This window comes from Bombina bombina, chromosome 5 (genome assembly GCF_027579735.1).
Source record: "Bombina bombina isolate aBomBom1 chromosome 5, aBomBom1.pri, whole genome shotgun sequence".
Lineage (NCBI taxonomy): Eukaryota > Metazoa > Chordata > Amphibia > Anura > Bombinatoridae > Bombina > Bombina bombina.
This window is the reverse complement of record NC_069503.1, coordinates 521,288,405-521,310,222: the sequence shown is the minus strand read 5'-3', so window position 1 is coordinate 521,310,222 and position 21,818 is coordinate 521,288,405. Positions and strand designations below refer to the sequence as shown.

The window sequence follows — 21,818 nt, the reverse complement described above, 5'->3', positions numbered from 1 at the left end:
ACCAACCAGTTGAATATAAAGTGTTTTTAATGTACAAAACATTGAATATCGCTGTACTGTATAACGTCTTGGTCACATCCCTATAGCACACCTGCGCCACCTGACTAAAATACTGGTCAAACCAGCTGCAGCACCAACAACACAGCCAGTGAGGGCGGTAAGATCTTTGGCCAATCAGTAGGTTCTCTCGCAATGACGCACCACGCTCTGTTTGGGAAGAAGGTGGAGGCGATGTTTGCCCAGCGTGATGATGTCACGGGATTGCTACTGTCAGTGACATCTGACTGCAGAGCTAGCGAGAAAAGCCTAGGGAGAGGTAAAGATAGGAGAAAGAAGATAGAGGAAATGATGTTTAAAGGTAAATGACGGATAGGATAAGGCAGGGAATTATTTGTTGTCACTCATCCTGACCTGGATTGTCTTCCTCTTGGACACATTGGATATAGCAGGACAAGCAAGCAGAGGCAAACAGCAGAGCGCCCCCCGGTGGCTGTGCTATAGCAGGTGTGCTCAGTCAGGTGACGTCACCCATGGAGGCCCTGACTGGAGAGGAGACCCCAGGGGGCAGCAGAGGAGGGCCTGTGCTGCACATCGTGGTGGTGGGATTTCATCACAAGAAGGGCTGTCAGGTGAGAGGGAGGATGATAAGCAGGGGGTGATGTTATGATACGTTATGCGAGTTATCCAGGTGTCACTTTAGTATTGTGACTGAGGTGCAGGTGTAGATGAAACACAACCGGTCAGCTTCATTTGCAAACACCAATGTTTTTCAAAGGATTGGCATTGCGATCCCCTGGTTTGGTTTTTAACGCAAACGTCACCCAGAGGGTCTTATAATTTACACACAAAAAAAAGTAATTTTTTAATAATTTAGACCTAAAAGGTCACTTGTGAACATGATTCCCTCATGCATCAGCTTCCATGACATTTGTCAACTCAAATATGTTAGTTGCTTTAGTTTGTGTCTCTGTCACCTGCTTTATTTGCTACATAAGTGTAACACATAGTTTAATCATTTTATAAACAGCCACTCATTTAAAATCAAACTTTCCGGGTTTAGATAGAACATGACATTTAAAAAACAAACAAAAACATTTTGAAATTACTTCTATTATCCAATTTGATTTCTTCTCTTTGTAGCCTTTGTTGAAGATTATGCGCATAGTTCCTCTGGAGTGTGCACATCTTTTTCACTTTATGGAAACAGTTTCTGCAACAATATTTGTAACAATAGTACACATTGTTACAAAAGCTGCTGCCATAGAGACTTAAAGACATGTGCACACTCCTGAGGTCCTGTGAAAATACCTAGGTTTGCTCTTCAACAAAAGATAGCAAGAAACTGAAACACATTTGACAATAGACATATTTGGAGTGTTATAAAACTACATTCTCTATCTAAATTTTTTTTTTTTTCTTTCTTATAACTTTTCTTTACTTTTAAAAGTAATGGAGATATTAATTAACTGTTGCATTAGGAAGCCATTGTTGTAAATCTGGTTCTGCCTGACCAGTGACTAGTCCTCCTTTTTTTTTTTTTTTTTTTTTAATTTAATAACGTATAACAATAATATTAAGGAAGTTAAAATAAAAAAAAAAACATTTATTCAATCTGAAGAGAAAACAGAGTTTCGACTATATACTAGTCTTACTTGTTAGACTCCACTAGACTTTGTGTTTAGCTGTAAATTTTCCTCTTACTCATTTACTTTACCCACACATATTATATATCGTTTTTCTCGCCATTAAATGGACTTTCTAAAGATACCATCATTTCATCATATCTTATAATTTAATAATTTGCTATAAAAAACACACTTTTTCTATCTTTGACCCCAATATCTGTTACACATCTACAACCACCAAAAAACACCCATGCTAAATTAGTTTCTAAATTTTGTCCTGAGTTTAGAAATACCCAATGTTTACATATTCTTTGTTTTTTTTGCAAGTTATAGGGCAATACGTACAAATAGCACCCTAATTTCCAAACCATTTTTTTTTTTCAAAATTAGCGATGGTTAGATTGGAACACTGATATCTGTCAGGAATCCCTGAATAACCCTTGACATGTAAATATATTTTTTAGTAGACAACCCAAAGTATTGATCTAGGCCCATTTTGGTATATTTCATGCCACCATTTCACTGCCAAATGCGATGAAATAAAAAAAATCATTTACCTTTTCAGAAACTTTTTCATACACTTTAGGTTTCTCACTGAAATTATTTACAAACAGCTTGTGCAATTATGGCACAAATGGTTGTAAATGCTTCTCTGGGAACCCCTTTGCTCAGAAATAGCAGACATATATGGCTTTGGCGTTGCTTTTTGGTAATTAGAAGGCCATTAAATGCCATTGCGCACCACACGTGTATTATGCCCAGCAGTGAAGGGGTTAATTAGGGAGTTTGTAGGGTTAATTTTAGCTTTAGTGTAGTAGACAACCTAAAGTATTGATCTACGCCCATTTTGGTATATTTCATGCCACCATTTAACTGCCAAATGCGATCAAATAAAAAAAATCGTTCACTTTTTCACAATTTTAGGTTTCTCACTGAAATTATTTACAAACATTTAGTGCAATCATGACACAAATGGTTGTAAATGCTTCTCTGGGATCCCCTTTGTTCAGAAATAGCAGACTTATATGGCTTTGGCGTTGCTTTTTGGTTATCAACACATTTTTCTGCAAAATAAATGTATTTGATAACTTTGGCTTTCATGTCCATAATTTTATGTAGGATAAAATAGTTATTAGATCAATCTTTCTTTTTTATTGTCTTGTATTTTGGTTTAGTGTCTGGTGTTTAGTTCTTGTTCATGTTGATATAATCATGATTTAACTAGCAGTAATAAGATCACTTGGAATATTAGTGTTTGGTGTATTAAGACTTAATTGCTATAAGAATATAAATTGTGTATGAAAGAGACAAAAGATTGGTAAAACATGAATTGCTGTAGACAGGATGTGCACATGAGAAACACTTTTAATAACATATTTGCATACCTCTGAACATCTGCTGGATAATTTCCGGGAGGTGGTAGTTTGGAGCTTGTGGGCAGTGGCCCACTGGTATTTTGTGGGGTTACCTGCAAATAGCCGGTGATATGGGTGGTCTGTGGGTGTGCCCAGGATTCATAGGCTGTGGTTGAAGGTTCCCAGTCGGTCCCTTACTTAAAGGGACAGCAAATTAAACTTTCATGATTCAGACAGAGCATGACATTTTTAAATAACTTTACAATTTACTTCTGCTGTCTGCTTTGCTTCGCTCTCTTGGAATCCTTTGCTGAAGAGTGAAATCAGAAATGGCAATGCACTACTAGGAGGTAGCTACTGATTGGTGCCTGCACACATATGCCTACACAAAACTGCCTGTCACCTAATCAGCAGCAGTAGTTACACCGCTGGGTTGGGACTACCTCTGCAGATTCGGTCACTGGTTGTGGCCACTTAGGGCAAGCAGTGCTCGGCAGTTTCCAAGCTGTATTTTAACTATGTGTTTAACACCTTTGCAGAGGATAATTATACAGGCAGGGTCAATATTTCCATTATAATGGCTCTTTAAAGGGATATGAAACGCAAAACAATTATTTTGTGAGTCAGACAGAGCATACCATTTTAAAAATGTTTCCAATTTACTTCTATTATCAAATATGCTTTGTTCCTATGATATTCTATGTTGGAGAGATACCTAGGTAGGCATCTGGAGCACTACATTGCAGGAAATATTGCTGCCATCTAGTGCTCTTGCAAATGGATAACATTCTTGCAAAACCGCTACCATATGGTGCTCCAGAAATGGGCCGGTTCCTAAGCATACGTCCCTGCTTTTCAGAGAAAGATGCCAAGAGAACTAAGAAAAAAAAGTAATTAGAATGTTGTTTAAAATCACATGCTCTATCTAAATCATTAAAGAAAAAAATTGGGTTTCATGTCCATTTAATTTACAATTTGAAGACACTTGCAGAGGCCACAGTGTAATAAATAAAAGATACTTGACAGATCATAAATAATCAGGCATACACACGGCTACTAGAGATATATATATTTTATTTCTGTCTGGCGTGTACTTCTCAAATTATTTTGAATAGCTCCTAAATATGTAAATTTCTCTGTAAATTTTACAATATACAGGTGGCCCTCGGTTTACAACGGTTCAATTTAAGCCGATTCAGAATAACAACCTTTTTTTTCAGTCAAGTGACTGCTATTGAAAAGCATTGAGAAGCAGTGCATTGATTAAAATAGCCAGTAGGCGGAGCTGTACGCTTGTGTTGCAGCAAAGATATGCAATCCAAGGAAGCTAAAATGAATCAGTATAACTAGACCTGAGCTATCGAGCAGTTTTCAAAGGAACAATATCTTCCTGACTATAAATCAGTCCAGATTGAAATGCATAGAAAGAACTGTTTGCAGAAAAATGCAAGTGAAGTCTGTGTTGTGTGATTATTTTATTAGGTTTATGATGCAGTTTAGCAAATGTTTTTGTTCATTTAACTTAGTTTAATTATATATTCTGTGTTGTGTGATTAATTTATTAGGTTTAAAATGCTGTTTATCATTTAAAGTCTCTATTTCAAAGCTTTAAAAATAATGTATTAGGTGTTACTTATGACAATTTTGAGAGGGGCCTGGAACCTAACTCCTTCACTTCTCTTTGACTTACATTATAAACTGGGTTTCAATTTACAACGGTTTCGATTTACAACCATTCCTTCTGGAACCTAACCACGGCGTAAACTGAGGGCTACCTGTATCCTCAAAATTATTATGTTTCTAACATGGTCATTAGTGATGCTGTTTTAAATATAATAAATATGAGTCACTGTTGCTAACCATTAGGGACTTATAACCTAAAAAAATCATTACATTTTCTCTTGGTATTCTTTGTATTTGTGTTTACAATAATGTTTGTAACAATGCTATTCATAAAGTGCTCAAGACACATGCATGCTTTCTATATATACAGTATCATGAAAAAGGGCTACATTTTTTAATAAAAGATATCAAGAAACAGAAGTATATTTTTTATATCAGAAGTAAATTTGATTTTTTTTCCAACTGTACACTCTTTCTATATTATGAAAGTTTATATTTGACTCCCATAACCCATCATTTAAGTTATTTATTTAAAGGGACACTATAGTCAAAATTAAACTTTCAGATTTAGATAGTGTGCATTTTTTTTTTTTTTTTTTTTAGAGACTTTCTAATTTAGTCCATTATCAATTTTTGCACAGTCTTTTTTTTTATACATGTACTTTGAGGCAACGGCTTCTACTGAGCATGTGCACAAGTTCACTGAGTATATGTATACTAGTCTGAGATTTGCTGTCACATGATACAGGGGCCGGGAAATATACATTATACTTATTTGAAATGCCTTGTCTTTTTAATTGTGCACTAATTATTCAATACTACTGTATTTAATGGTCCTTTAATAACTGCCTCAACATGACGTATCTATTTGAAGTTTATTTTATACTTCATTCTACGCATTATTTTGGAACTTGAGTTTTCCATATTGAAAGGAATGTTAATTAATTTAATTTTTACCTATATTTATCTCACGGTGCAGGTTTCTGTATGTGATGTCCAATATAATGTCCAAAAAAAAAAAAAAAATCCAATAGATTTTGTGTGATTTCTCTCCATGTTGGCGAGTTTTTAATCATCAGACCCCTGAATGAGATGTGAATTCGCTCTGACATTGTGCAGAACATAGCTGATATTTTATTCTTAAACAAATCTGTCATTCAGTACTATCGCTGGATTTTTAAATGCTGCACAAACAAATCTTGTAATTTGAACATTCTTTAACCCCTTGCTGCCGGTACTAATTTGTTACAAAGTTTAAATGTAAACAAATTACTAAAAAATTGAAATCATGTGATCGTACATGCGATCATGTGATTTCAATGATGGGATCCGGTCTGGGGGGGGTGCTTATGATGCTAGGCATGCCCTCCAGTCTGCGATCCCAGTTAGGAAGCCGTAGCTGCTCCAGCGCAGTTTGGACGGCATGGAACGTCCTAAAGGGGTTAACTGTATTTATGCAAGGAAAAATCTAGAGCACAGTGTCCCTTTTAATTTTGACTTCCATGTACCTTTTAAGCAAACATTGTCTCTGTGTTTTGTCTCTAGTTCCTGAAATACACTGTGTTTAGGTTACAGACTAGTGGTGATGTTACACTGAAACCAGGGTTGAACAATAATGGATCGTAAAGAATTTTAAATGCATATTATTGCACAAGTATTTTCGAAGTATACTTGTAATTGCAAAAATCTTTCTGTTTAAAAGTTAAAGGGACATAAAACCCCCAAAATTTCCATTCATGATTCAAATAGAACATGTGATTTTAAACAACTTTCCAATTTACTTCTATTACCAAAATCTCTTTGTTTTCTTGTTATCCTCTGTTGAAAAACTAGAGATGTAAGCTCAGAAATATGCTTGTGTCTGCAGCACTAAATGGCAGCAGTTTTGTATCAATGTTACACATTAGCAGGACCACTAGATGGCATGTAGTGCTTCAAGCATGAGCACGCTACCTACCTAGGTATCTCTTCAACAAAGAATAGCATGAGAACTAAGCAAATTTGATAATAGACATAAATTGGAAACTTTTTTTTTTTTAAATTGTATTCTCTTTCTGAATAACGAAAGAAAACTTTTGGGTTTTGTATCCCTTTAACTTGGATTCTGTGACATAATATTTTGCACGCTTCTGTGTGTTTCAAATGGTATGTCCTTTCATCAATAACAAATTGCACTGAGTGTCATTAGAGATGCAGTTTACAGTTGCAAGAAAATGTGAACCCTTTGGAATTAGCTGGATGTATGCATTGATGACTCATAGATATGGTCTGATCTTCATCTGTCACAGTTATAGACAATACAATCTGACTAAACTAATAACTCACAAACAGTTGTACTTTTCAGTAATCATTTTATAGCTCAGGCTGGAAAAAGCAAGTGAACGCTTAATTTAGTAAATTGTATATCATCCTTTAGCTGCAACAACCTCCATGAAACATTACCTGTAGCAGCTGCTGGACCATTTATCCCATCAATATGTCTGGGTTGTCTTGATTGCACAGCCCTCTGCAGGTCATGCTACAGCATCTCAATCGGGGTAAGGTCAGGACTCTGGCTGGGCAATTCCAAATCTCTAATCTTCTTTTTCAGACATTATTTTCTAGTGTGCTTTGGGTCATTGTCTTGTTGCATCACCCAACCTTTTTTAAAGGGACAGACTAGTCAACATGAAACCTTCATGATTCAGATAGGGCATGCAATTGTAAACAACTTTCCAATTTATTTTTAGCATCAAACTTTGTCCTTTTGGTATTCTTTGTCGAAAGCTAAATCTAGGTAGGCTTATATGCTAATTTCTAAGTCCTTGAAGGCTGCCTCTTATCCAGTGGAGGCTCCTCCATATGTGCACTCCCGCACGTGAGCCTCCTGTGGAAAAGGGAAAAAAAGAAAGAAATTACATGTTTTGGCTGAATAAATATAATTTCCCCCTATTGGAAAAATTATATTTATTCAGCCAAAAAATGTTCTAGATTGTGCAGTTTAAATAAAATGTCTAGATTGTGCAGTTTAAATAAAATGTCTAGATTGTGCAGTTTAAATAAAATGTCTAGATTGTGCAGTTTAAATAAAATAAAAAAAAAATCCTTTAATATACCTCTCTACCGCACGTGCGGTAGAGGAGGTATAGGCTGCTATATCCTTTTGGTCATGTTTTCTATCTATCTGCTGCTCCGCCCATAACAGAGCCTATACCTCTGCTAATCGCACAATTTTCAATGTGCGATTAGTGCCATTACTATGGGCGGGCAGCAGGGGGAGCACTGTTTTTTTAAACTTGTGTGTTATCCCTCCCTCCTCCCTGCTCTATGTTATCCCTCCATATTGTGGATCACAGTGGCAGCGGCAGAAAAGGAAGAAGCAGGAGACCGGACTGAGTGATCTAACCAGGGCCGGCTCATCCATGATGGGACCAAGTGGGTCCAACAACCCAGGCGGCACTTTAGTGACTGACTCAGTTACTGTGATAACCAGACGTGAGTGTAGTGTACTGCATAGTTGCCAACTGTTTTTTTATCTGAGTGACACTTCTTACCTCAGCGCGCTGCCACTCACTGACATCTCAGCTGCTCCCTACCTGCTAGTTACTCCCTGCGTGCGGTGTGTGTTGGAAAAATGTATTAGATGTATTAGGCCTGAGAAATGTGCCAGAGTGAGTGCGGTGGTCTGTGTCCCTCTCAGTGAGATCCATTTCTGGCGGTGCAAAAGTGTTAGTCCCAGTCTGACTTTTCTATCTTCTTAGCGTACTGTTAATGGGAATCTTAGCTTGGTCTCTCAAGCTTGCTTTAGCTCTGTCTGCTCCGTGACACAATATTATTATTACAGTGAGTGTATTTAGACCTTGCTCTGATTCTCTGCATTTGCATTAAGCTGAACCTTGCGTGCTGTTTCACTGAGGTTTTCTGTTACCAATCTCCTATCATTCTGCCGTTTTCAGTAAAAATCCTAGAATGATAGGAGATTGGTAACAGAAAACCTGAAAGTGAAACAGCACGCAAGGTTCAGCTGAAAAAAAAATGTAATTGTGAAAAATCAAATGATACAAATATTAGGCTGTTATATGGGGATTACATCAGTGAGACATATAGTGCATGTTGGTTCTTTATAGACTTGATATGCACTGAACATAACATAAACAAACTTGCAGCAAACTGTCATCACTACACCTTCCTTCAGATAACATGACTCCGTAAATTGGAACTATTATTTCTAGCAAAAAAAACCCCTCTACTTTCCAGTGCATATGAGATTTGTAGTTTTTAAAGCATGATTTGATGCGTAACATTCTTTCCTCAAATGACTACAGTTCCCATCATGCTACTGATGTTTTATGTACTAACCGGAAGTGTGTCTGCTCAGTGCTTTGCTTTCAGTGTAGCCCATAAGAAACATGCTGAGCAGCAAGAACACATAACTTAAGGTTTGTACAGCTGTGTATAGAGTAGACTTGTGTTGTTGTGTCTCATTGTGTTACTGTGTACATGTGATATGACATCACTGTGTTACTTTGTGTGCCAAAAAGTTTGTGTGTCACACTTAGTGTGTTTATTTATGCCACTGTGTCTGTCACATTGTGTGTTAATGTTTGTGTTATTTTGTGCATGTGCCACTGTTTGTTATTGTGTGTGGTGACTGTCAAACATTATAGTACTCTGTCATTTTTACTTTGTGTGTGTGTGTCATTGTGTTTGTGTTACTTTATGTGTCTATAAGTCTTACTGTGTCTTTGTGTTACTTTGTGTGTCTATAAGTCTTACTGTCTGTTTGTGTGTCTATAAGTCTTACTGTCTGTGTTACTTTGTGTGTCTATAAGTCTTACTGTCTGTTTGTGTTACTTTGTGTGTCTATAAGTCTTACTGTGTGTTTGTGTTTCTTTGTGTGTCTATAAGTCTTACTGTCTGTTTGTGTGTCTATAAGTCTTACTGTCTGTGTTACTTTGTGTGTCTATAAGTCTTACTGTGTGTTTGTGTTACTTTGTGTGTCTATAAGTCTTACTGTCTGTTTGTGTGTCTATAAGTCTTACTGTCTGTGTTACTTTGTGTGTCTATAAGTCTTACTGTGTGTTTGTGTTACTTTGTGTGTCTATAAGTCTTACTGTGTGTTTGTGTTACTTTGTGTGTCTATAAGTCTTACTGTGTGTTTGTGTTACTTTGTGTGTCTATAAGTCTTACTGTGTATTGCATTGAGTGTTATTGTCTGTATGTCACTGTGTTTGTGTTACTTTGTGTGTCCAAAAGTCTTACTGTGTGTTGCACTGAGTGTTTTGTGTGTGTATGTCACTGTGTTTTGCACTGAGTGTTATTGTGTTTGTTACTTTGTGTGCCCATAAGTCTTACTGTGTGCTCCACTGAGTGTTTTGTGTGTGTATGTCAGTGTGTTTTGCACCAAGTGTTATTGTGCATGTCACTGTGTTGCACCAAGTGTTGTGTGTGTCATTGTGTGTTTCTGTTACTTTTTGTACTGTCTGTTTCACCAAGTGCCATTGTGTGTTTGTGTTACTTTTTGTTCTGTCTGTTTCACCAAGTGCCATTGTGTGTTACTGTGTGTTGTGGTGAGAGGGCTTTGTGTGTAAGGCAGAGGGGACCTCTAATATTAAATATATATTTATTAATAAGTTACTGGGGAGGGGCTCTGTGAGTGAGGCAAAGGGCAACTCTCTATAATATTAAATATGTATTGATTTATAAGTTACTGGGGAGGGGCTATGTGAGTGATGCAGATGGATCCTCTCTATAATATTATATATCTGTATATAAGGTATAGGTGAGGGGCTATCTTATAAAGGCAGAGGGAACCTCTCTATAATATTAAATAAATATATATATATATATATATATATATATATATATATATATATATATATATATATATATATATATATATATATATATATTGAAAAAAAATAAATATATATATATATATATATATATATATACACACTGATCCGTGAACCCCCATTTGAATAACCCACGAGCCGCCACTGCTCTTATCCCAGTGCTTTTAGACAGTTTTTTTCAGCTAGACAGCACTAGTTCATGTGTGCCATATAGAAAACACTGTGCTCACTCATGTGGAGTTATTTATGTGTCCTCACTGATTAAAATGCAAGTCTGTCAAAAGAACAGAAATTACCATTTTAAGATTGGTGCAAAGTGTCCGTTCAAAGCATGGGTTAAATAATTATCATAATGATCAAAACAAATATAGTTCAATAACATAATCAAATATATTAGTAGGAATATAAGAGAGCCACACACAAGAAGTAAATAAATAAAATATATGCTTAGAAATTAGTAACAGGTTATTGAAAATCTAAAACAATTTTTCCTGTAAAAGCATAGACTGACCTATAAAACACACAATTTTTAAACAACTTTCTAGTTGACTTCTATTATCATATTTGCTTTATTCTTTTGATATCCTTTTATTGAAGGAGCAGCAATTCACTACTGGGAGCTAGCTAAACACAACAGGTAAGCCACTGTCAAGAGGCAAGACTTATATATGTGCAGCCACTAATCATCAGCTAGTGCATTGCTTCTCCTGAGCTTACCTATGTATGCTTTTCAGCAAAGAATACAAAGAGAACAAAGCAATTTAGATAACAACAAAGTGCAGTGGAAATTTTTTTAAATTGCATTATTTGTCTGAATCATTTAGATTCATTTTAATTCTGCTGTCTGATTTAGCTGTGGATTTTGGTTGGTCTGTGTCATAGAAGCTCACTGTTTAATGAGGAAAAATCCCACATGATAAAAACAAGTCTTTAAAAAACAACAATGTTTTGACTATGCAGGAACTTGTTCTATTTTATTCTTCCTTCTTTTTTCCTACTTGCACCCAAAACAGTATTTCAAAAGATAGTGGCCTAGATTACAAGTGGAGCACAACTGTTAAAGGGACATGAAACCCAAATGTGTTCCTTCATTAATCAGATATAACATATCATTTTGTTATTGTTTTATTTAAATAAACTGTATCCATGGAAAGCTCTGCAGAATATGATGGCGCTTCATAAATAAAGTATAATAATAATTTTAAACTACTTTTCAATTTACTCATTTTATCTCATTTGTTTAGTTCTCATTATCCTTTGTTGAAAAGCACAAGGATGTGGGAACTAGCTGCTGATTGGTGGCTGCACATATATGCCTCTTGTCATTGGCTTACCAATGTGTTCAGCTAGCTCCCAGTAGTGTATTGCTGCTCCTTCAAAAAAGGAAACCAAGAGAATGAAGCAACATCGATAATAGAAGTAAATTGGAAAGCTGTTTAGAAATGTGTAATTTATCATGTCCCTTTAATGCATGGCATGTTATGTTGGACTTGGTCATGCAAGATTGGGTATTACAAGATGTTTAAACAAAACATTTTTAACATGTTGAATTGCTGCTTTTTTTTCATGTCTCTATTATCTTAAATGATTTCCTGTGTTAACTGTAATATTTGATTTAATTTTGTAGCGATGTAATTGAAGCTGGCACAGTGTGACAGCAGATAATATTATCAGATACAATATTTATAAATGTTTTTGACCGCTTGTTGTCAAGGCAAACAGTTGTTGGTAGCTGTGTAATGAATGATTTGATGGCTTTCCGGTGCTCAGAGGCACACTTTGTACAGTGCAAATATTTTGTATTAAAATAATCTATTTGCCAAGTTGGCAGTCTGGTTTAAAAGTGACAGTATAGTCAAAATGATGGTTCAGAAAGAGCATGTCCTTCTTTTTAAAATTTACTTTTATTATCAAATTTGCTTCATTTTCTTGGTATTATTTGTTGAAGAGTAAACTTAGGTAGGCTTATAGGGGCTCAGGAGCGTGTACGTATCTACAGTAAGTATTCTATGAAAGCTGTGTTTGCAACAATGTTTATAGCGAAGTTTTACAGTGCTGCTGTAGAGTGCTGAAGACATGTGCACGCTCCTGACCTCCTATGAGCCTACCTACTGTAGGTTTATACTGCAAAACAAAATAGATAATAGAAGTGAATTGAAGAGTTGTATAAAATTAAAGGAACCCGAAAACCCAATTATTTTTTTTCTTTCATGATTCAGAAAGAGAATACAATTTAAAAAAAGTTTACAATTTACTTATATTGGCAAATTTTTTCTTTGTTATGTTATTCTTTGTTGAACAGATATCTAGATGGGTATTGTTCACGTCTGGAGCACTAAATAACAGGAAATAGGGCTGCCATCTAGTGCTCGTGCTAATGTATAACATTATTGTAAAACTGCTGTAATAGTTCTGCAAACACGTGCACTCTCCTGAACTTACCTTCCTGTTTTTCAACAAAGAATAACAAGAAAACAAAGACAATTTGATAATAGAAGTACATTATAAATTTACTTAAAATTACATGTTCTATCTGAATCGTGGAAGAAAAAATTTGGGTTTATGTCCCTTTAAATTCCCATTCTAATGCATGAAAGTTTGCTTTTGACTTTATTGTCCTTCCCCCCCCCCCAATATTATACACTCATAAATAGATTGCAAAGATAGCAAGATAACAACAATAGATTTCTTAACCATTATTGCTGCATTCTTTCTCAACTATTTCTTAACACTGCGCTGAATAATAAAAAAAATTCTCTCAATTGTGACATTTAAATATCATTTTTTTAATATTTGTAATCACAACATGCACTTTCTGAATATATGTAGTGAATTTGTAAAATAACCAACAAATGGTTAAAAAGCCTCCACCATCATGCAAAAAATGTGTCTCTCTTCTAAATTTTTGAGTCAGATTATTTACCACCTAAAAAGGCTTCTATATTTGTTTTCTTGTAAAAAAAAAAATAGTAAATAAATATTAAAAAACTTTCAACTTTTTTTAAAAAAAAAGGTAAATGTGAAAACTAAACAGATGAGGGATGCTTATAAGGACGGCTAAAAACTAAAATGCTGCATTAGAGCATTTTATTATTGAGCTGTTGCTTGTATATAAGTATACAAAGGGTTTAATAGCAGCAATGCACTATAGGATCTAGCTGTACCCACCTGGTGAGCCAATGACTGTAGTACATTGCTGCTTCTCCTGAGTCTCTTCTAGGTTATGTTTTGAACAAAGGATGCTAAAAGAACAACATTTGATAATGAAAGTAAATTAAAAAGTCTCTAAAACATGAAAAATTAGCTTTGATTGTCATGTAAGAATACATACATTGTTTTATCCTTGCCCATATTTTTAGTGGAGCAAAAATAGTAACATACCCCATTTCAGTGCTTACATGGGAGTCCTATAGTCTCTTATCAGAGCCCAGGGCACCCAAAATGTTGTCAAGTAGCATATTGCTATAGAAATGACAATCACATGTTCCCTAGCAGGGCATGAACCCCCATATTAAAAAACAAACAAACAAATATTAACAATTATTCTAAAACTATTCAAAAGTATGATGCATGCAAATGTTTACTTATACTTACTATTAGCTATGAAACTATTTAACCCCTAAAAGATTGTCATTAGACGATTATGTATTTATGTAAAAATGTCCTGCTCTCAAAGATCTTGATAATTTATAATTTGTGAATGGAATATTAAAAATATATATATATATATTTAGATTGTAGAGACGTGCATTCAGCAGTTTTATTCACTGCCAAATTTTAAAGAAGAAAGCTGCTTGCGGCATTTGGGTCTTTTCGGAGCCGGATTTATTCTTGTGAAAGTGCAACACTCTAAATCTAGATGTCAGTGTGGAGCACTTTAACAAGAATAAATCCGTCTATGAAGAGAGTCGAATACCGCGAGCAGCCACCTTCTTCCGTATTCAGCAATGAACAAAACTGCTAAATGCACGTCTTCTAATAGATGGATGTGTAAATAGGGGCACACACGCACATGTGCTGCTTGATTTTTTTGATTGGTTTTATAATCTAAGCAAATGGATCACTGAACAAAATGTTGCGACAAAGGGCCCGATAATAAAACAAAAACTCGTAGGCATGGAGAGAGATCACACACACATTTTTTGAGCATTACATTGTAATGTATATGTGTCTCCTTCACATCCAGAACCTGCATAGCGAGATAAACTGCTCTCAAGCTAAAATTTGCCTTTATAAAATTGTTTAAAGGGCCTCACAGTACTGTTGGGACTTCTATTATCCTCTCACCAGAACGGAGAGATTTAAATCATCATGACCAAAATGTTCTGCACAGTGATCCCTCATAAAGATATTGGTATGTTCCAAATCACATGATCACTCTCTGCAAAATCACTTTTTACCTTTCCCTGAATTTTAAATTCTGTGTTGAATCTCAAAGATCTAAAGATCTCCCTTGTTATATATTACTACAAATATTCCTGAGGAGTCTGAGTACTATTATATTTCCGTTACTTTTTACATTGTCCAATAAAAAAATTCAGAACATTTCCTAGTATTGGAAACAGAGATGGATCATTACTTAAAGGGATATGAAACAGTGCTCCGTTAGTCAAATCAAATATACTAAATCAAAGTAAAGATAAAAAGAAACAGATTGTGTTTAAACTTTTTTTTGTTTTTGGCAAAACGAGCACTTGGAAATTCTCAGTGTAGCCACTTCTTGCAGGGAAATGAGGGAGCTTACATGTTGGAAACCTTAGTTTGCATTTTGGGCAAAACTGAGCGTGGGCAAAACTGAATTTCTGTTTCTCTTACATTAACTGAACAGTAAGCCAACTCAAATTACTCTAGATGATTTATGACTTAAAGCTAGATATGCCTTCCCGTAGAGACCCCAACATCCTTGTGGGGCTGTGACAGGAAGCAATGGACACTGCACAAATTAGGTTTAACAAAGAAATTGGTAAAATCATTTTAAAATGTTGAATAATACATATTGCAATTATTTCTATAAAGTATAAATCGCTGCTTAGTGTTTTTATTATTATAACAATGAAACAGACTGTTTTATATCCCTTTTTAACCCCTTCCCACCCAGACTTATTTGTCTACATCTGAACAAAGTTGTGATGTAAACAATTGAAATCACGGTTCTTGCGATCGCGTGATTTTAAATGATGGGATTGTGTCGGGGGGGAGTGCCTATAATACTAGGCACACCCTCCAGCCCACGATCCCATTCAGGAAGCTCCTTTGGCGTCAGTACAGCCAAACACCAAATTTCAGTCTATATCGTCCTAAGGGCACTAAATCCCAGTGCGGTTAGGACGGCATAGAACGTCATAAGGGTAGGACAGGGTTAAGATACGCTAATGTTTATGGAAACTCGTTTTAGTTTATGTTGGGATAATAAAATTCTCTTTCATTTCTGAATCCACAAGTTCTCCTTACTTGACATTATGCATATATTAAACCATCTCTCTTGATTTTCTGGGTCTTCTGTAGAACCCTGTGCTGAAAGTTTACACATAATTCTGGGTGAATCCCCAAAAACTGACCAACCCTCTTTTTTTGATAAATGTATTTATTATTAACTTTATGACGAGCTGCTAAAATAAAGCAAGTATTTACTATGGGATGAAATGGTATACTTCTTTGTTAAAAAGACATTGTGTTAACAAAAATCAATAAAAACAAATGAATAATGTCTGATAAGCTGACTGGTGTAAAAAGTGTGTTTGCATTGATAATATTGTTTTGTTAATGGAGCATTGTGTTGCATAGAATAGATCAATAAAACAAAATCAAGTGTCTCATAACATTGGTGTTGTAACATTGATGCTATAGAGCAATATATATTCATGTTAGCCCTTCTGTGTTTCTATGGTAAAACCATGCACTAGTAAAAGTATGTTTTGGGCACCTGAGTGAGACTAATATTATGTTGGCAGTGTGGGATGTACATTCTTGATGCTTATGCCAACAAGTGGCTATAGCAATGCCAAAATCACGAGCGGGATTCCCATTTATCATTGTGTCCTAAGATGTGCACATAATAGAGGAAACGTAAATGGTGCCTCTGTAACACCTAGGAGCTATGTTTAAAGGGACACTGAACTCAAATTTTTTCTTTTGTAATTCAGAAAGAGCAGGCAATTTTAAGCAACTTTCTAATTTACTCCTATTATCAATTTTTCTTTGTTCTCTTGCTATCATTATTTGAAAAAGAAGGCATCTAAGCTTTTTTTTGGTTTCAGTACTCTGGACAGTACTTTTTTATTGGTGGATGAATTTATCCACCAATCAGCAAGGACAACCCAGGTTGTTCACCAAAAATGGGCCGGCATCTAAACTTACATTCTTGCATTTCAAATAAAGATACCAAGAGAATGAAGAAAATTTGATAATAGGAGTAAATTAGAAAGTTGCTTAAAATTTCATGCTCAATCTGAATCACGAAAGAAAAATTTTGGGTACAGTGTCCCTTTAACAGTGCTCCTGTATCTGCACTATCTATTGCTAATGGGGTGGTGGAATGCTGCCTAAATTCATTACGCTAAGTACATAATGTATTTTAAGATATTAACCCTAACTGATAGAGAGATAATAGAATGTTTTTTCCTTATAATTATTTTAATTTGATGAGGGGTATACATAAAAATAATACCAAAAATAACTAACGGCTAGATTTGGAGTTTGGCGGTAAAAGGGCTGTTAACGCTCCGCAGGTTTTTTTCTGGCCGCACCATAAATTTAACTCTGGTATCGAGAGTTCAAACAAATGCTGCGTTAGGCTCCAAAAAAGGAGCGTAGAGCATTTTTACCGCAAATACAACTCTCGATACCAGAGTTGCTTACGGACGCGGCCGGCCTCAAAAACGTGCTCGTGCACGATTCTCCCATAGGAAACAATGGGGCTGTTTGAGCTGAAAAAAAACCTAACACCTGCAAAAAAGCAGCGTTCAGCTCCTAACGCAGCCCAATTGTTTCCTATGGGGAAACACTTCCTACGTCTGCACCTAACACTCTAACATGTACCCCGAGTCTAAACACCCCTAGCCTTACACTTATTAACCCCTAATCTGCCGCCCCCGCTATCGCTGACCCCTGCATTACACTTTTAACCCCTAATCTGCCGCTCCGTAAACCGCCGCCACCTACGTTATCCCTATGTACCCCTAATCTGCTGCCCTAACATCGCCGACCCCTATGTTATATTTATTAACCCCTAATCTGCCCCCCACAACGTCGCCGACACCTACCTACACTTATTAACCCCTAATCTGCCGAGCGGACCTGAGCGCTACTATAATAAAGTTATTAACCCCTAATCCGCCTCACTAACCCTATCATAAATAGTATTAACCCCTAATCTGCCCTCCCTAACATCGCCGACACCTACCTTCAATTATTAACCCCTAATCTGCCGACCGGAGCTCACCGCTATTCTAATAAATGTATTAACCCCTAAAGCTAAGTCTAACCCTAACACTAACACCCCCCTAAGTTAAATATAATATTTATCTAACGAAATAAATTAACTCTTATTAAATAAATTATTCCTATTTAAAGCTAAATACTTACCTGTAAAATAAATCCTAATATAGCTACAATATAAATTACATTTATATTATAGCTATTTTAGGATTAATATTTATTTTACAGGTAACTTTGTATTTATTTTAACCAGGTACAATAGCTATTAAATAGTTAAGAACTATTTAATAGTTACCTAGTTAAAATAATTACAAATTTACCTGTAAAATAAATCCTAACCTAAGTTATAATTAAACCTAACACTACCCTATCAATAAAATAATTAAATAAACTACCTACAATTACCTACAATTAACCTAACACTACACTATCAATAAATTAATTAAACACAATTGCTACAAATAAATACAATTAAATAAACTATCTAAAGTACAAAAAATAAAAAAGAACTAAGTTACAGAAAATAAAAAAATATTTACAAACATAAGAAAAATATTACAACAATTTTAAACTAATTACACCTACTCTAAGCCCCCTAATAAAATAACAAAGACCCCCAAAATAAAAAATTCCCTACCCTATTCTAAAATACAAAAATTACAAGCTCTTTTACCTTACCAGCCCTGAACAGGGCCCTTTGCGGGGCATGCCCCAAGAATTTCAGCTCTTTTGCCTGTAAAAAAAAACATACAATACCCCCCCCCCAACATTACAACCCACCACCCACATACCCCTAATCTAACCCAAACCCCCTTAAATAAACCTAACACTAATCCCCTGAAGATCTTCCTACCTTGTCTTCACCATCCAGGTATCACCGATCCGTCCTGGCTCCAAGATCTTCATCCAACCCAAGCGGGGGTTGGCGATCCATAATCCGGTGCTCCAAAGTCTTCCTCCTATCCGGCAAGAAGAGGACATCCGGACCGGCAAACATCTTCTCCAAGCGGCATCTTCTATGTTCTTCCATCCGATGACGACCGGCTCCATCTTGAAGACCTCCAGCGCGGATCCATCCTCTTCTTCCGACGACTAGACGACGAATGACGGTTCCTTTAAGGGACGTCATCCAAGATGGCGTCCCTCGAATTCCGATTGGCTGATAGGATTCTATCAGCCAATCGGAATTAAGGTAGGAATTTTCTGATTGGCTGATGGAATCAGCCAATCAGAATCAAGTTCAATCCGATTGGCTGATCCAATCAGCCAATCAGATTGAGCTCGCATTCTATTGGCTGATCGGAACAGCCAATAGAATGCGAGCTCAATCTGATTGGCTGATTGGATCAGCCAATCGGATTGAACTTGATTCTGATTGGCTGATTCCATCAGCCAATCAGAAAATTCCTACCTTAATTCCGATTGGCTGATAGAATCCTATCAGCCAATCGGAATTCGAGGGACGCCATCTTGGATGACGTCCCTTAAAGGAACCGTCATTCGTCGTCTAGTCGTCGGAAGAAGAGGATGGATCCGCGCTGGAGGTCTTCAAGATGGAGCCGGTCGTCATCGGATGGAAGAACATAGAAGATGCCGCTTGGAGAAGATGTTTGCCGGTCCGGATGTCCTCTTCTTGCCGGATAGGAGGAAGACTTTGGAGCACCGGATTATGGATCGCCAACCCCCGCTTGGGTTGGATGAAGATCTTGGAGCCAGGACGGATCGGTGATACCTGGATGGTGAAGACAAGGTAGGAAGATCTTCAGGGGATTAGTGTTAGGTTTATTTAAGGGGGTTTGGGTTAGATTAGGGGTATGTGGGTGGTGGGTTGTAATGTTGGGGGGGGGGGTATTGTATGTTTTTTTTTACAGGCAAAAGAGCTGAAATTCTTGGGGCATGCCCCGCAAAGGGCCCTGTTCAGGGCTGGTAAGGTAAAAGAGCTTGTAATTTTTGTATTTTAGAATAGGGTAGGGAATTTTTTATTTTGGGGGTCTTTGTTATTTTATTAGGGGGCTTAGAGTAGGTGTAATTAGTTTAAAATTGTTGTAATATTTTTCTTATGTTTGTAAATATTTTTTTATTTTCTGTAACTTAGTTCTTTTTTATTTTTTGTACTTTAGATAGTTTATTTAATTGTATTTATTTGTAGCAATTGTGTTTAATTAATTTATTGATAGTGTAGTGTTAGGTTAATTGTAGGTAATTGTAGGTAGTTTATTTAATTATTTTATTGATAGGGTAGTGTTAGGTTTAATTATAACTTAGGTTAGGATTTATTTTACAGGTAAATTTGTAATTATTTTAACTAGGTAACTATTAAATAGTTCTTAACTATTTAATAGCTATTGTACCTGGTTAAAATAAATACAAAGTTACCTGTAAAATAAATATTAATCCTAAAATAGCTATAATATAAATGTAATTTATATTGTAGCTATATTATGATTTATTTTACAGGTAAGTATTTAGCTTTAAATAGGAATCATTTATTTAATAAGAGTTAATTTATTTCGTTAGATAAAAATTATATTTAACTTAGGGGGGTGTTAGTGTTAGGGTTAGACTTAGCTTTAGGGGTTAATACATTTATTAGAATAGCGGTGAGCTCCGGTCGGCAGATTAGGGGTTAATAATTGAAGGTAGGTGTCGGCGATGTTAGGGAGGGCAGATTAGGGGTTAATACTATTTATGATAGGGTTAGTGAGGCGGATTAGGGGTTAATAACTTTATTATAGTAGCGCTCAGGTCCGCTCGGCAGATTAGGGGTTAATAAGTGTAGGTAGGTGTCGGCGACGTTGTGGGGGGCAGATTAGGGGTTAATAAATATAACATAGGGGTCGGCGATGTTAGGGGCAGAAGATTAGGGATAACGTAGGTGGCGGCGATTTGCGGTCGGAAGATTAGGGGTTAATTATTTTAAGTAGCTTGCGGCGACGTGGGGGGCAAGTTAGGGGTTAATAAATATAATATAGGGGTCGGCGGGGTTAGGGGCAGCAGATTAGGGGTACATAAGTATAACGTAGGTGGCGGTCGGCAGATTAGGGGTTAAAAATTTTAATCGAGTGGCGGCGATGTGGGGGGACCTCGGTTTAGGGGTACATAGGTAGTTTATGGGTGTTAGTGTAGTTTAGGGTACAGTAGTTAAGAGCTTTATGAACCGGCGTTAGCCAGAAAGCTCTTAACTCCTGCTTTTTTCAGGCGGCTGGAATCTTGTCGTTAGAGCTCTAACGCTCACTGCAGAAACGACTCTAAATACCAGCGTTAGAAAGATCCCATTGAAAAGATAGGCTACGCAAATGGCGTAGGGGGATCTGCGGTATGGAAAAGTCGCGGCTGTAAAGTGAGCGTTAGACCCTTTAATCACTGACTCCAAATACCAGCGGGCGGCCAAAACCAGCGTTAGGAGCCTCTAACGCTGGTTTTGACGGCTACCGCCGAACTCTAAATCTAGGCCTAAGTATCTAATTTTTTAGCTTGCTTATTTCTATTAAAAAATACTTTGAATTATTCTTTATTTTGATTATTTTAGAAATGATGTAACGCAATTATAAAACCCTCAAACATTTTTGTCTATAATATAGTTATGTTTATAATAATATGAAAATATAAAGATTAAAGGGCCAGTAAACCTACAAAATGTTGTATAATTCTGCACATAGTCAGCTTAGCGCCAATTCTACCTTAAAGAATTTCAGTGAAAAATTGCTACGAAAGTTCTTTTTACAGTACGCTGCTCCTGGCTCTACTGAGCGGGTCTGTTTGTTTTCGCTAAGCGAATCGGGCACGCTGTTTATTCACAGCCGATCGCTCCATTAAACTCAATGTAGCTCGTTCCTGCTACCAGACCAGAGCGGGGCGTGAGTTACCTTGAGTTTAATGGCGCTAAGCTGATGTTATATCTATTATATATAACATATATACTATGTGCAGAATTATATAACATT

General features: G+C 36.3%; 1 protein-coding gene across 2 annotated transcripts in view; it reads left to right on the top strand.

Moving 5' to 3' along the window:
• Positions 1-240: 240 nt before the first annotated feature.
• The window catches only part of AVL9 (AVL9 cell migration associated), a 150,743-nt gene continuing 129,165 nt past the window's right edge, over positions 241-21,818 (top strand). Inside the window, exon 1 of one of the 2 annotated variants that reach the window (XM_053714440.1) lies at positions 241-629. In XM_053714440.1, the coding sequence (XP_053570415.1) occupies positions 531-629 (99 nt within the window). In that variant the 5' untranslated portion in view covers positions 241-530. The remainder of the gene's footprint in view (positions 630-21,818) is intronic. The other variant, XM_053714439.1, reaches the window with a different exon arrangement.